A 12694-nucleotide genomic window follows, 5' to 3' on the forward strand; every position below is an offset into this window, starting at 1 on the left:
CGACTTAGGTCGTCGGATGGGGACATCTTCAGGATGCACATCCCGGGTCTTCAAAAGCGGTTACCTCCTCGTGGTTAGACCTGGGCAATAGTATTTTACTTTCAGTATAATGTTTAACATATTTTATATGTTATGCATTCCATTGCAAGTAAAATCTAGCCAAAAACCGCTTACTTTAAACATTATAATTGTAATTAGTTTCTTTTAAATCCCTAATTAATATCATATCCTTCTTTCTTTTTCCTTGGTTCCTATTATCCATTTCATCTATGGAAACTAATTATCTTATATGTTTCTTAATAATTATGAATACGAATAGATGAATTACTATGATACGTTAACGACTTCTGCATAATGTTTTCTTTTTCAGGTTCGTCTCCATATTTTTTTTAGTAAAGGCCCTCAATGGGTAGCGGGTGGATTTCTTCTTCGCAAAGGGCGTCATTTGCTAAGAAGGAATTTACTTCAGGGATGCGACCCTGCCCACGCGAGCCTTGATTCTATCTTTCTCCCAGGGATAGAATCATGTCCTACCCTTAGCTTTTTAAAGTGAAACTCCCTATCTTTTTTTTTATTTTTTTTTTTTTTAATTTGCTTCTTTTAACTCGTGATTTTGCAAGCATAGATGTGCACGTAGCATAGGAACTGAAACTGCATTAGAAGGGATGTCTACCAGCGCTATTAGTAAGACGGGCCCAGGGATTCAGTTCCTCAAGCTTGCAGTAAATATAGTACCGGTGGACAAACTGTACGTGCAGCGTAAGTTCCTCGTAATATAGATTAGAGTCAGTGGATTAGTCCAACCGGTGGGATACCACTTAAAAAAAAAACGTAAAAAGTTTCACTTTAAAAAGCATACTTTTCAACTTCTTCCCTATCCCTTTGCTTTTTTTGTTGCAGGTTACATAGGAGGAGGACCACACCAGGACAGCAAGAGGACCATACCAGGACAGCAAGAGGACCATATCAGGACAGCACGAGGACCAAACCAGGACAGCACGAGGACCACACCAGGACAGCACGAGGACTTAGTTATAATAAAGGATAGTGTAAGATAATTATTAGTATAATTAAATGTATAATTTAATTTATAATTACATGTATAATTTTAATCTATTTATTCTTCTCCCCTTAGCACATTACACGCGTGTGACATTTATATTTAATGTATTTTATTTGTTCACGGGTTCCATGTTTTTTCGATTCCATTCATATTATACTTCTCTTTTATCATTTTTTTATTTGGTTTTCCATTTTTCTCTTCATTATCGATAGTAATTGTAAAGATTTTCCAAATAAAACTCTTAGGGTGGGGCCTAAAAGTGGGGCTCATTAAAAAACGTTCTTGGGGTGATCATTTTCATTTCATTTTCTTTGGTTTCAATTTAATTCGGATGGGGACATCTTCAGGATGCACATCCCGGGTCTTCAGAAGCGGTTACCTCCTCGTGTTTAGACCTGGACAATGGTATTTTACTTTCAGTATAATGTTTAACATATTTTATATGTTAAACATTCCATTGCAAGTAAAATCTAGCCAAAGACCGCTTACCATATACATTATAATTGTAATTAGTTTCTTTTAAATCCCTTATTAATACCATATTCTTTTACCCCTTTCCTTGGTTCAATTTATCCATTTAATATACAGAAACTAATTACCTTATAATGTTTTTAAATAATTACGTTTACTTGTTTAGTAATTATGTTTACGAATAAATTAAGTATTTTGATATGTTAATTTGGATTTTGTTTCTGGTAGAACACTGGGGATGACGAAGTATGGTATGGTAGTGGCAAGTGAGCCACTATAGTGGCGCATCGACCTGGAAAAAATATTCGCAAAAGCCACTATAGTGGCAGGCCGGTTAAGGCGATATCGGTAATAATAGTGATCTACCTTTATCTTATCTACCGTCGGTAACAGTAGTTTTCTTCTTTAAAAATATCGACAATCGGTAATTGTAGTTCTCTTCCTTTGCAACACCGACCGTCGGTAATAGTATATTTCTAATTTATTTTACTTTACGTCGGTAATACTTTATATTAACGTAATATAAAGTATTATACGTATACGTATATAAGATTATACGTATTGATTATACGTGAAAGAAATATAAATACTTTATATTAATTATATAATATTCTTAAAGTTGAAACTTGCATTAACAACAGTCGATATTTTAAAAATAGGAATTTACTACTAACGACGGTCGATATGGTTAATCGTAAATAAATTGATAAATTATTATATGATGTGCATTAACAATGGCACCTAATCCACGTCAACGACAATTGTTTTATTCCAAAAAAGATTTAAGAAAGATCAATGGCAGGAGATTTTCAAAGTGAGTATCTGTGACTCTTTATTAATTTACTTAAAATCAGTAAAGATTTTTATGAAGGAACGTTTCTTTCCTATGTCAGATTTTCCAAATTTTGCCGGCTAACCTTATTCTTAAATACATTATTAATAAATGTATCTGTTATTGTTACTCTTGACAATGAATTAATAAGCATAAGAATATGCTTATTTTAATTAATATTGAAGTATAGAAATTTTTATATATATATATATTTTTTATTTTTTTTTTTATAGATCAGAAGAATCAGACATCGGACTTGTGTATCCAGGTGTAGATACTGCATTTAAATTAATTTTATCAGCCAGATTTTGTTCGGCTATATGGTGTCATATAACAGACTGCGATGAAACTTATAATTACTGGGAGCCAGTATGTATTTAAATGTATAAGCAAATTTCTATTATTTTTTAAATAATTAGTTAAATGTTAACCAAAATTAATGTTAACTCTATGATATTATGACCATACAATTGTAAATTAGAATCGTTACACCTTAGAGTCATTATTTGCTGTATGGAACTGGTCAACAAACATGGGAATATAGTCCTGAATACGCATTGAGATCATATACTTACTTGTTAATACATATGGTACCAGCAAAACTCTATCATTATTTATTAGAACCAAATCCAGTTCTAATATTTTACTTCATACGATGTCTCTTATCTGTAGGCTGCGCTTTATCCGAAGTATATTTTTACAAGTATGTATATCTTGTTAAATAAAATATGTCTAGTAATGATCTTTTTTAATACAGTATGCATTTATATTTTTAGAAATGTATGCCGTGAATTTGGAGTTCATATTGCAAGGCTTACGCTTGTCTTTCTTATCCTTAGTTCAGGCATGTATGTATCCAGCTCTGCTTTCTTGCCATCATCATTCTCAATGTAAGTATAAAGTAATGTTCTTCAAATAAAAAAGGTTTTTTTTAAGTAAATCATAATGATATTATAGGTACTTAAGTACAGTTGCTATAGCAGCTTGGTATGGTCGACAATATGAATTTGCCATTTTTGCCACTGCTATATCTTCTTTATTAGGATGGCCATTCGCATCATTACTTGGGTATTTCTAATTTATTTTTTATAAGATATATATGAATAAAATATTTTATATTTAATATATTTTTGAATTGCAATAAAATTAATGTTGTAATATCTAGATTACCAATTGCCATAGAAATGTTATTCCATAGACAAGAATGGAGCAAATTTATAAAGTGGGTCATTATTTCTGCATTTGTAATATTAGCACCAATGATTTGGATTGATTCAATCTACTATGGCAGATTTGTTCTTGCACCATTAAATATCATAATGTATAATGTTTTCACTAATCATGGACCTGATATTTATGGCACAGAACCATTTAGTTATTACATCGCCAATGGATTTTTAAATTTTAACTTTATCTTTATTGGTGCATTAATTGCTCCATTTGGATTAGTAAGGTTCCCAAAAATATATAGTAGATAAAATTTATTTTATAAACAGAATTGTAATAATTCTAATAGTTTTTAGTTTGGCTTGTGATACCAGCTAAACCAAGAGAGCGTTTATGCTTACCTTATTGGTATTCGTTGGCACCATTGTATCTTTGGTTCTTAGTATTCTTTCTACAATCTCACAAGGTATAATAATTTATATTATTTTAATTTAATATATACTTTATGGTATCATCCTTACAGGAAGAAAGATTTTTATTCCCTGTATATCCAATGATTTGTTTGACCGGTGCAATATCAGTGGATGTTTTGCAAAAGTTATATTTTTTTATCAGAACAAAATTTTGTCCATTACACATTGGATGTCACTATTCTCAATACACTACTCATATCATGACTATAGCCATCATTGTCTGTGGGCTGTTTGGTTTATCTAGAACTCTTGCTTTGTATAAGGGTACAGTATCAAAATAGGATTAAAATATTAAGCAACATAAAATATGATTAATTAATAATATTATCTTATATTTTTATGTAGGATATTATGCTCCAATGGAAATTATGATTGAAACGAATAAACTTGGGTCAGAAGGAGAAATATCAAGTGATGGCAATATCAATTTTTGTGTTGGTAAAGAATGGCATCGCTTTCCAAGCAGTTTCTTTTTCCCATCAAATAAGTAAGTTATATAAATGAAATAAAAGTATTTAGTTCTTTTTATTTGGTTTATGTAATAAAATCTTTTTTTAGTTGGAAACTTCAGTATTTGAAATCGGAATTTAAAGGAGAATTACCTCAGCCTTATTTGGATCATGAAAATGCAACAAGTATCATTCAGCCACATTTCAATGATTTAAATAAAGAAGAACCATCTCGCTATGTAAGTCTTTATTTATTTATACAGTGATTGGATGATGAACAGATCGGACAATGAACATCTTTTTGGTACAGATTATGTTCATTGACCGATCACCTACTATACTTTAATTTTTATTAGAAAATATATAAATTTTTAAAATATTAAGATATATTTAAACACATATTACTCTTTCAGATACCAGTAGAAAAGTGCCATTTCCTATTAGATCTTGATATTGGTACAGAAACAAATTTAGAGCCAAATTACTCTAAAATGTCTAATCAATTTGTTGTATTGAAATCTTCAAAATTTCTCGATACATCCAAGTAAGTACATGTGTAGGTAACATTTATTACGTAATTATTTTATATCAATTAATATATTTTATCTATTAATTTCTTTCTTTACAGATCACATTCTTTCTTTAGAGCATTTTATATACCATTTGTATCATATAAATATTGTACATATGGTTCATATAATTTATTACAGAATAGTAAGCTTATTTTAACTGCTCCATTATCAGGATACAAAAATATCAGAGCTTCTTAAACAAATTTTATTCGATACACATTGAAATAACGAAACATATTTTAACAGGGTTTTCATCAGGAACATTTTGTATATTTATTGTTATTTATGTTTCTTTGTTATAATTATAATAGAATTGATTGTACGAGACACTATAAGGAGCTACAAAAATCATGAAAAGAAATGAAAAGTGAAATTTAAATGTTTTTGTTTTAAAACAAATTATATTGAACATATTTAATTTGCATTACATAAATCTTTCTCCTTAGGTAAGTTTGTAAATAATGATTTAAAATAAATAAGTTTTAAGTAAATCCATGTAAATTGTTATAAATGTACATAAATATTTTGAAAAAGAATTTATGCACATATAGTGTATATAGATGTACAACTTTACTTTTTAACGTTAAAAACAGCGTTAAAATCAGAAACACAAAAATAATAGATATTACTATGTTTATATATATTATAAATGTTTACTATATGCAGATTATATAATCATATAATTTAATTTATTTATTCATGTTAATTAACGCATTTGAACTATTATATATATGTGGTAACATACGTGTATATAAAAATGATTGTCTATGTATCATCAGATAAGATTATAAAATACAGATAAGATTGTAAGGTACAGATAAGATATAAGAAATATGAAATCTTCTACACATTAAATTGTAGTATTATAGATTGATTTAAACTAATTTTAAATAAGTTAATATATTATATAAGTAAATAAGAGTAATTTATTTATAAAAATGTTGTACTATATTATATATTAAACTGCACATATGCTTTGCGATATATTAATCAAGATATTGATAAACGTATAAATATACGATTTTATATAAATAAATATAATATAATTATATAATATTATTCATGATTATGTAATGACATTCAATTTTTTTATTTTCACGCATATATGGAATTAGGTTAAATTAATAAATAAATTCTATAATATAATCATTATTTAAATTAAATAAATTAAAAAATTTGATAAAATTTTAATTGAATTTTAATGAATATTATCAATAAAATTTATGAATCATAAATAATTAAAGCAATTATCAATTTTAAATTAATTTGACAGTATTTGCCCATTATAAACACCATATTTGAAAGCGTGTGTAAACGAATAACGTTTTTTTCAGAAATGACAATAGAAATAAATATTTAATTTGTGATAACGTATTATTCAAACAGGGTCTAATTATTCCGTGATGGTGATACAGTATTATTTGTCGAAAACGATAGAAAGGTGAGTTGAGTGACTAAAACAAAAGAGAAACTTTTGATAGAATCTAAAAATGGCAGAGACTACCGGCGATCAGTCCCATTCAATAAAGTTACCACCTGCAGTTGAAGTATTTGCAAATTTAAAAAACGCACAAAAATTTGCGATTGACATAGGTAAGTGTTAGATATCTATCATCATCTTTAAACTTTTGGTTACTCAATTCTTTTATTATCAGTTTTGAAGATTTTAAAAGGTTAGATTTAACCAACCAAGTATTGTCATTATTTCTAAAAAAATTAATGATAACTTTTACATTTTAATTAAATATTTTTTTTTTTTTTTTTTATACGAATAATTGTTAATTACATATATATACATTATGTTGTGATAAAAATAATCAAAGAGTGCTTGTGTATAAATTTAGAAAAACATCTACATATATAGTTCATTATTATGTATTATCTGTCTATTTATATTTACATTGTTTAATTTGAAAAAAAGTAAAGTTTAGAATTAAATATTTTATTATTTTAATTTATTTTAATTTATTTTAATATTTCAGGTGTTTCATTGACCAAAATAGCATACTATTCGACAATTAGTTATCGCAAGGCATTATATGATAATATTGGTTTGGGAAATACTGGAGAACGAGCATACAAAGTATTTGAAGGAAATAGACTCCACTTTGTTAAATTTGAAACAAGACATTTTGCGAACTGCTTGGATTTTGTTAAAGAAAATTTAGTAAATGTTGAGCAATTTCATGGAAAAAGTATTAAAGTAACAGGAGGTAGAGCTTATAAATATACACCACTCTTACAGGAAAAACTAGGTTTAATGTAAGCATTTAAATAATGCTAAACCTTACTTGAACATGTCTTTTAAAATATAAATACAATTTAACATCATTATGAAGTTCTATGACAAAAGTTAAGATATTTATTTAGAGTTGACAAAGAAGATGAAGTACGCTGTCTAATAAAGGGTTGTAATTTCTTACTGAAACATATACCGTGTGAGGCATTTGAATTTGAAAGACATGGAAATCCTGAATATAAATTTCGAAAAACAGGTCCAAATATTTTTCCTTATATGCTTGTTAACATTGGAAATGGAGTCAGTATTTTTAAAGTAAGTTTTAATTTATATATGTTATATTAATTATTATTTTATATATACATATATACTTTATGTAATATAATAATTATAATAATTATAGGTACAATCGGATGAAATATTCGAAAGAGTTGGTGGTACAGCTACAGGTGGAGGTACATTTTGGGGATTAGGTTCATTGCTTACTAATGGAAAGGTAATGTATATTGAAATCAAATAATCATACATATATTCTATTTAAATAATTATTTATACAATTCTCTCTCTCTCTCTCTCTATCTTATTATTTACTCATTTTTATTATTTGTCATCCTCATATTGTTTTTGAATAAAAAATTACTATGTATAAATATACATTAAGAAAAATTTTTAAAAATCTACCAGGACTTTGATGAATTGCTGCAACTTGCAGAACGAGGAGACCATCGTAATGTAGATATGCTGGTAAAAGATATTTACGGAGGTGATTATACTTCCCAAGGATTATCAGGAGAACTTATTGCATCGTCTTTTGGAAAGGCAATGTTTGATAGCAACAACCGTGGTACAAAAAAATATTTATATCTGTTTAAACTATGCATAAGAAACTTCTTGTACAAATTAATATAAATAAATATTTCAGTAGAACAAAAATTCTCAGAAGCTGATATTGCAAGAAGTCTCTTGCTAACGATAAGCAATGATATCGGACAAATAGCTAGTTTGTATGCGACTCTACATAATATGGATAAAGTATATTTTGGAGGCTATTTTCTTCGAAACCATCCTCTTTCAATGTATACTATTTCTTATTCCATCAAGTATTGGTCCAATGTTAGTTCTAATATAATAATAATATATAACTTTTATACTTCTATTCTAGTTTATTGTTTAGTTATAATTTCTTTACGATAGTCATATTTATTATTTTGAAGAGATACTGTAAGTTAATACATTATTGTTTATCTTTAATTTCTTTTTTATATAGGGGAAAGTTAAACCACTTTTTCTTCGTCATGAAGGATACCTTGGAGCAATTGGTGCATTTTTATATGGTGCAGAACAGCCAGATGAACATAGTTGGTTAGAAAATTATGCTGGTTCTTCTGGTTTTAAAGATTCAATACCTTCTGATCTTGGAATTAAAGTGGAACAATTAGAAATTGATCAAATTGAACATGCTGTTACATTCTGTCCATTGTTAAAAGATCCAACATTGTATAATCCAGACACAACAGATCTTGTTGAAGATAAAGAAGCTAGGTAAGATTTTATGATATATATGTATAAAATATTTTCTTTTATTTTATTAATATTTGAATATATTTAGAGATTATTGGCTTCAATGTTTTGAAGAATTTGTTGATAAATGTGTTGCGAAAGCTATTCTCAGCCAACCCCAAAATCCTACAGCAAAAGATAGAGCAACAAAATTAAAAGAAAAATATATAAATAGATTGCATTACCTCAATTTGCAACCTTTGTAAGTTTTGATTTAAGTAATAATTATCATTAAAATTAATACTATTATAATAACTCTCTTACGAAAGATTATTTTTTAATTATATACTTTTAATACAGTGCATATGGAATTCTTACTGTAAGAACATTGCTGGATACTATTGAACATTGTATGAAGGAATTCGATTTCCCAGATCCTTACCTATATGTAAGTTTTTAAGCTTTTATTAGTTATATTGATTTAGTTTAAATTCTAATTCAGTAATTATAAATTATTTATTATTTACTCATTCAATTAATATAATAAATAAATAGCAAAAAAAGAAAGAAAATGAGGAGGCATTAAAACATTTGAAAGATCGTATAACTGTATTAGACAACTTGGATGGAGTAGAAAAAATAAGAGCTTTAATATTAGGAGTTCTTAGTGGTAACATGTTTGACTGGGGTGCAAAAGATGTTGCAACTCTGATGGAAACTACGGACTTTGGTTTTAAGGAAGCACAAGAAAAAATACCTGGTAAATTTTTAATAAAATAAAAATATATGAAATATTTTTAATATTTTTAATATAAATAACGTGTAGGAATTATTTAAATTGATGTATTGTTCTATTTAGGTAGACCATGGTTAGTGGATAATTTAGATGAATGGATAAATAGACTACAAAATAATGTTGCCCATAAATGTGCAGCTATTTTTGTTGATAACAGTGGTGTAGATATTGTTCTTGGAATTTTACCATTTACGCGTGATTTATTGCAACGAGGAACCAAAGTAAATAATTTATGCTATACTTCGTGTTTATTATATTACAATAATAGCCACACACCCTAAATTACATTAATATATAATCCAATATAATTATATTAAAATAATATGGTTAATCATAGGTTATTTTATGCGCTAATTCTATGCCAGCTTTAAATGATGTGACTTATCCAGAATTAGTTGTTATATTACAAGATGCTGCTAAAATTTCTAAAGTAATTAAAAAAGCTTTAAAAGAGAACAGATTACTTGCTATGGAGACTGGACAAGGTGGACCTTGTTTAGATTTAAGGTAATATTATTTATAATGATATAATTATATCCACAGAATATTTTAAACATATATATTGTCTTTTATACTTTATCTTATTTTTTATTAGCCGACTAAATTTAGATTTGTGCCTTGCTATGGTCAAACATAACGTCGATCTCATAGTCATTGTTGGAATGGGTCGTACACTTCATACTAATCTTTATGCTAAAATGAAATGTGAATGTTTAAAACTAGCAGTTATTAAAAACCGGTGGTTAGCTGAACGATTGGGTGGTGATATGTATGCTGTAATATGTAAGTACGAAAAAGCACCACAAAAAACAAAAATTTGTGATATAGATTTAAATATAATTGAACAACAAATCTGTTCTGAAACTTGTATAAAATCAGATGGTAGTACATGTGTATGTAAGACAGTAAAATTAAAAAATTCGACTGAAGAATCTGCATAAAAAGATAAACATAAAATAATTTAGAAAAATAATTATAAAAATTATCTATTAATTATTAGAAACAAAAAAGAGTGAAATATCACTCATTTAAAACATCCTGACTGAACTATTAATAGTATTTCACACTATTCGATGTGATTTATAACTTTGTTTTATTAATGAAAGACAAATTTTAATGAAGTTCTAATACAAATTAAGGATTTGAATAATAACCATATAACTCAATTAATTAAATTTATTTATCTTTTATTTCGCGCTAATGCAATTTAGATAAACTTGTATATTTATAAAAATTTTGAAAAATCTAATTTTTCTATTATCTATATAATTATACAGTAAGAACTGTATGACAATAATGCTTATAATATTCTTGGTCAAAATCTATTTTAACAACTACTTACTCTTTTTCATTAAAAATGTAGATTTCTTGGAGATTATAACTAAATTTATAAATTGTACATTTCGTAACTAAGAACATTAAAAGAACAAATAAATGAAGTTTTAATAGTATAAATAATGGCACTGATAATCAAGGTAGAATTCTTCTAATGCGCGAAATTTGTTATTTGATATTTTACCAAACAAAATGAAAATATAAAATTTGATCAATAAAAAATGTACAATATTGCATAATTTGTTCATAAAAACTTTATTAACAAAAAAAGAAAAAATGACGTAAAACATAAGACTACTAACTCAGTGTAACTATAATTTATTATATAAGTATATTGTTTATTTTATTATTTAAACAAAAATAACTCAATATATATGACACATCATTTCTTACAGGAAATAGATTCATTTCAATTTTAGTAAAATTGTTAACTATACATTTATGACAATAAGCTATCTGTCTTGTTATACAATTTCACACAATTAACATAATTTTTAAATATATTATTTTATAGGAAATATATAGATTATATATATACATAAATTGGTATGTACCATATGTAAAGCAATGTACAGTATACTTTTGGAAATAATGTAATAATTAAGTAAAATAGTAATCTATACTTTTACAATCTGATATCTGAAATGAGAAATGATATGAAAAAGAATCTAATTTAGTTTAATCATTTACTTATTAATTTTTCAAGTATGTATATCCATTAGTATATTGAATTCATGATAAGTGAAAATAATATAAACAGAAGTAGAAAAGCATTATCACATTTTTATATATATGTTACAGTGAAAAATTGAAATTGGAGAAATATTAAATGTATAATATATAAAAATAAGTTAAAATATTCGATTTTTCACCAATACGTTTGGTATTAGTTAACAAGCGACCATATGAATCTCAACACTCTTTAATTTTGGTTTTTCATGGTAACATATACACAGTTTTGTACAAACACAAAATATAAATGTAACATGTTGAATGCCATTAGTAGTTTTGTTACTACTAAACTAAATTTGTTCATGGCGCAACAGGGGATCAGTGGCGCAGTGACAGATAAAATTAAAATAATTAGAAACACATAATTCGAGTGTTTCCTAAGATTTCTTTAATTTCATGGCGTGGTTTTCTTAGTAGACTCCATGGGTAAGCCATGTAAAATTAGCATAGCATTTAATGTGTCAACGAACAATATAATTTTTGCAAAAAGAGCAAAATAATTGTAGATATATTCAAATAAGAGTATTGAAAAATATACAAATTTAATATAATAAAAATATCATATTATAATATGCAAAATTTTAAATACAGTATTAGTAGTTGGTTCTATAAATATTCCTGTTATTAGATAATGATTAAAAATTTTAGAATATATAACATATAATATAACTACAAACATCATTTTTGCCTTATATAAAAAAAGTCTTGTAGTTACACTTATTGTATTACTTTCTATTGGATAATGATGTAAAATAAGATATTATATTTTCTAGTCTTTGATTTAGCTTTTTACAAAATAAAATTAGGTATTAATAACATTGTTTAACATTTTATGAAACTGAATTACGAAAATTGTCTTAGTTTTTTTTTTTTTTTACTTAAAGTATGCTAGTTTGTTGTATTGCGCAATATTTTTTTGTATGGAAAAATTTCTATGTAAATAAATTACAAATGTATTTTTATTAAAATAAACTTGAAAAAAAATATATACTTCAGCGACTATATGGGAACTAAGACCGTTGACTGAAAATTTTACAATATAGATACAATGCAATTTTACAAAAT

General features: G+C 26.5%; 2 protein-coding genes across 5 annotated transcripts; both read left to right on the top strand.

Moving 5' to 3' along the window:
- The first annotated feature begins 2202 nt into the window (after positions 1-2202).
- On the top strand, positions 2203-5384 carry LOC122526028 (alpha-1,2-mannosyltransferase ALG9). 3 transcript variants are annotated; one of them, XM_043649136.1, is made up of 12 exons: positions 2203-2348; positions 2600-2735; positions 2864-3069; positions 3143-3256; positions 3324-3434; positions 3532-3814; positions 3883-3999; positions 4057-4270; positions 4352-4493; positions 4565-4694; positions 4869-4999; positions 5084-5384. In XM_043649136.1, the coding sequence occupies exons 1-12, from the start codon at positions 2269-2271 to the stop codon at positions 5223-5225; spliced, it is 1806 nt and encodes a 601-aa protein (XP_043505071.1). In that variant the 5' UTR covers positions 2203-2268; the 3' UTR covers positions 5226-5384. The 3 variants fall into 3 exon arrangements, with proteins under 3 accessions (XP_043505071.1, XP_043505073.1, XP_043505072.1); XM_043649138.1 differs by lacking the exon at positions 2203-2348 and having other exon boundaries at positions 2656-2735; positions 2848-3069; XM_043649137.1 differs by lacking the exon at positions 2203-2348 and having other exon boundaries at positions 2658-2749.
- Positions 5385-5425: 41 nt separating this feature from the next.
- On the top strand, positions 5426-11090 carry LOC122526027 (4'-phosphopantetheine phosphatase). 2 transcript variants are annotated; one of them, XM_043649134.1, is made up of 14 exons: positions 5426-5473; positions 6414-6620; positions 7010-7289; positions 7398-7581; positions 7670-7762; positions 7951-8110; positions 8189-8379; positions 8534-8808; positions 8876-9028; positions 9127-9214; positions 9322-9526; positions 9626-9783; positions 9900-10069; positions 10158-11090. In XM_043649134.1, exons 2-14 carry the CDS (start codon positions 6518-6520, stop codon positions 10501-10503), a joined length of 2406 nt encoding a protein of 801 aa, XP_043505069.1. In that variant the 5' UTR covers positions 5426-5473; positions 6414-6517; the 3' UTR covers positions 10504-11090. The 2 variants fall into 2 exon arrangements, with proteins under 2 accessions (XP_043505069.1, XP_043505070.1); XM_043649135.1 differs by lacking the exon at positions 5426-5473 and having other exon boundaries at positions 6288-6620; positions 8192-8379.
- Positions 11091-12694: the final 1604 nt, after the last annotated feature.

The sequence above is a fragment of the Polistes fuscatus genome, unplaced genomic scaffold (assembly GCF_010416935.1).
Source record: "Polistes fuscatus isolate 324 unplaced genomic scaffold, CU_Pfus_HIC Scaffold10, whole genome shotgun sequence".
Lineage (NCBI taxonomy): Eukaryota > Metazoa > Arthropoda > Insecta > Hymenoptera > Vespidae > Polistes > Polistes fuscatus.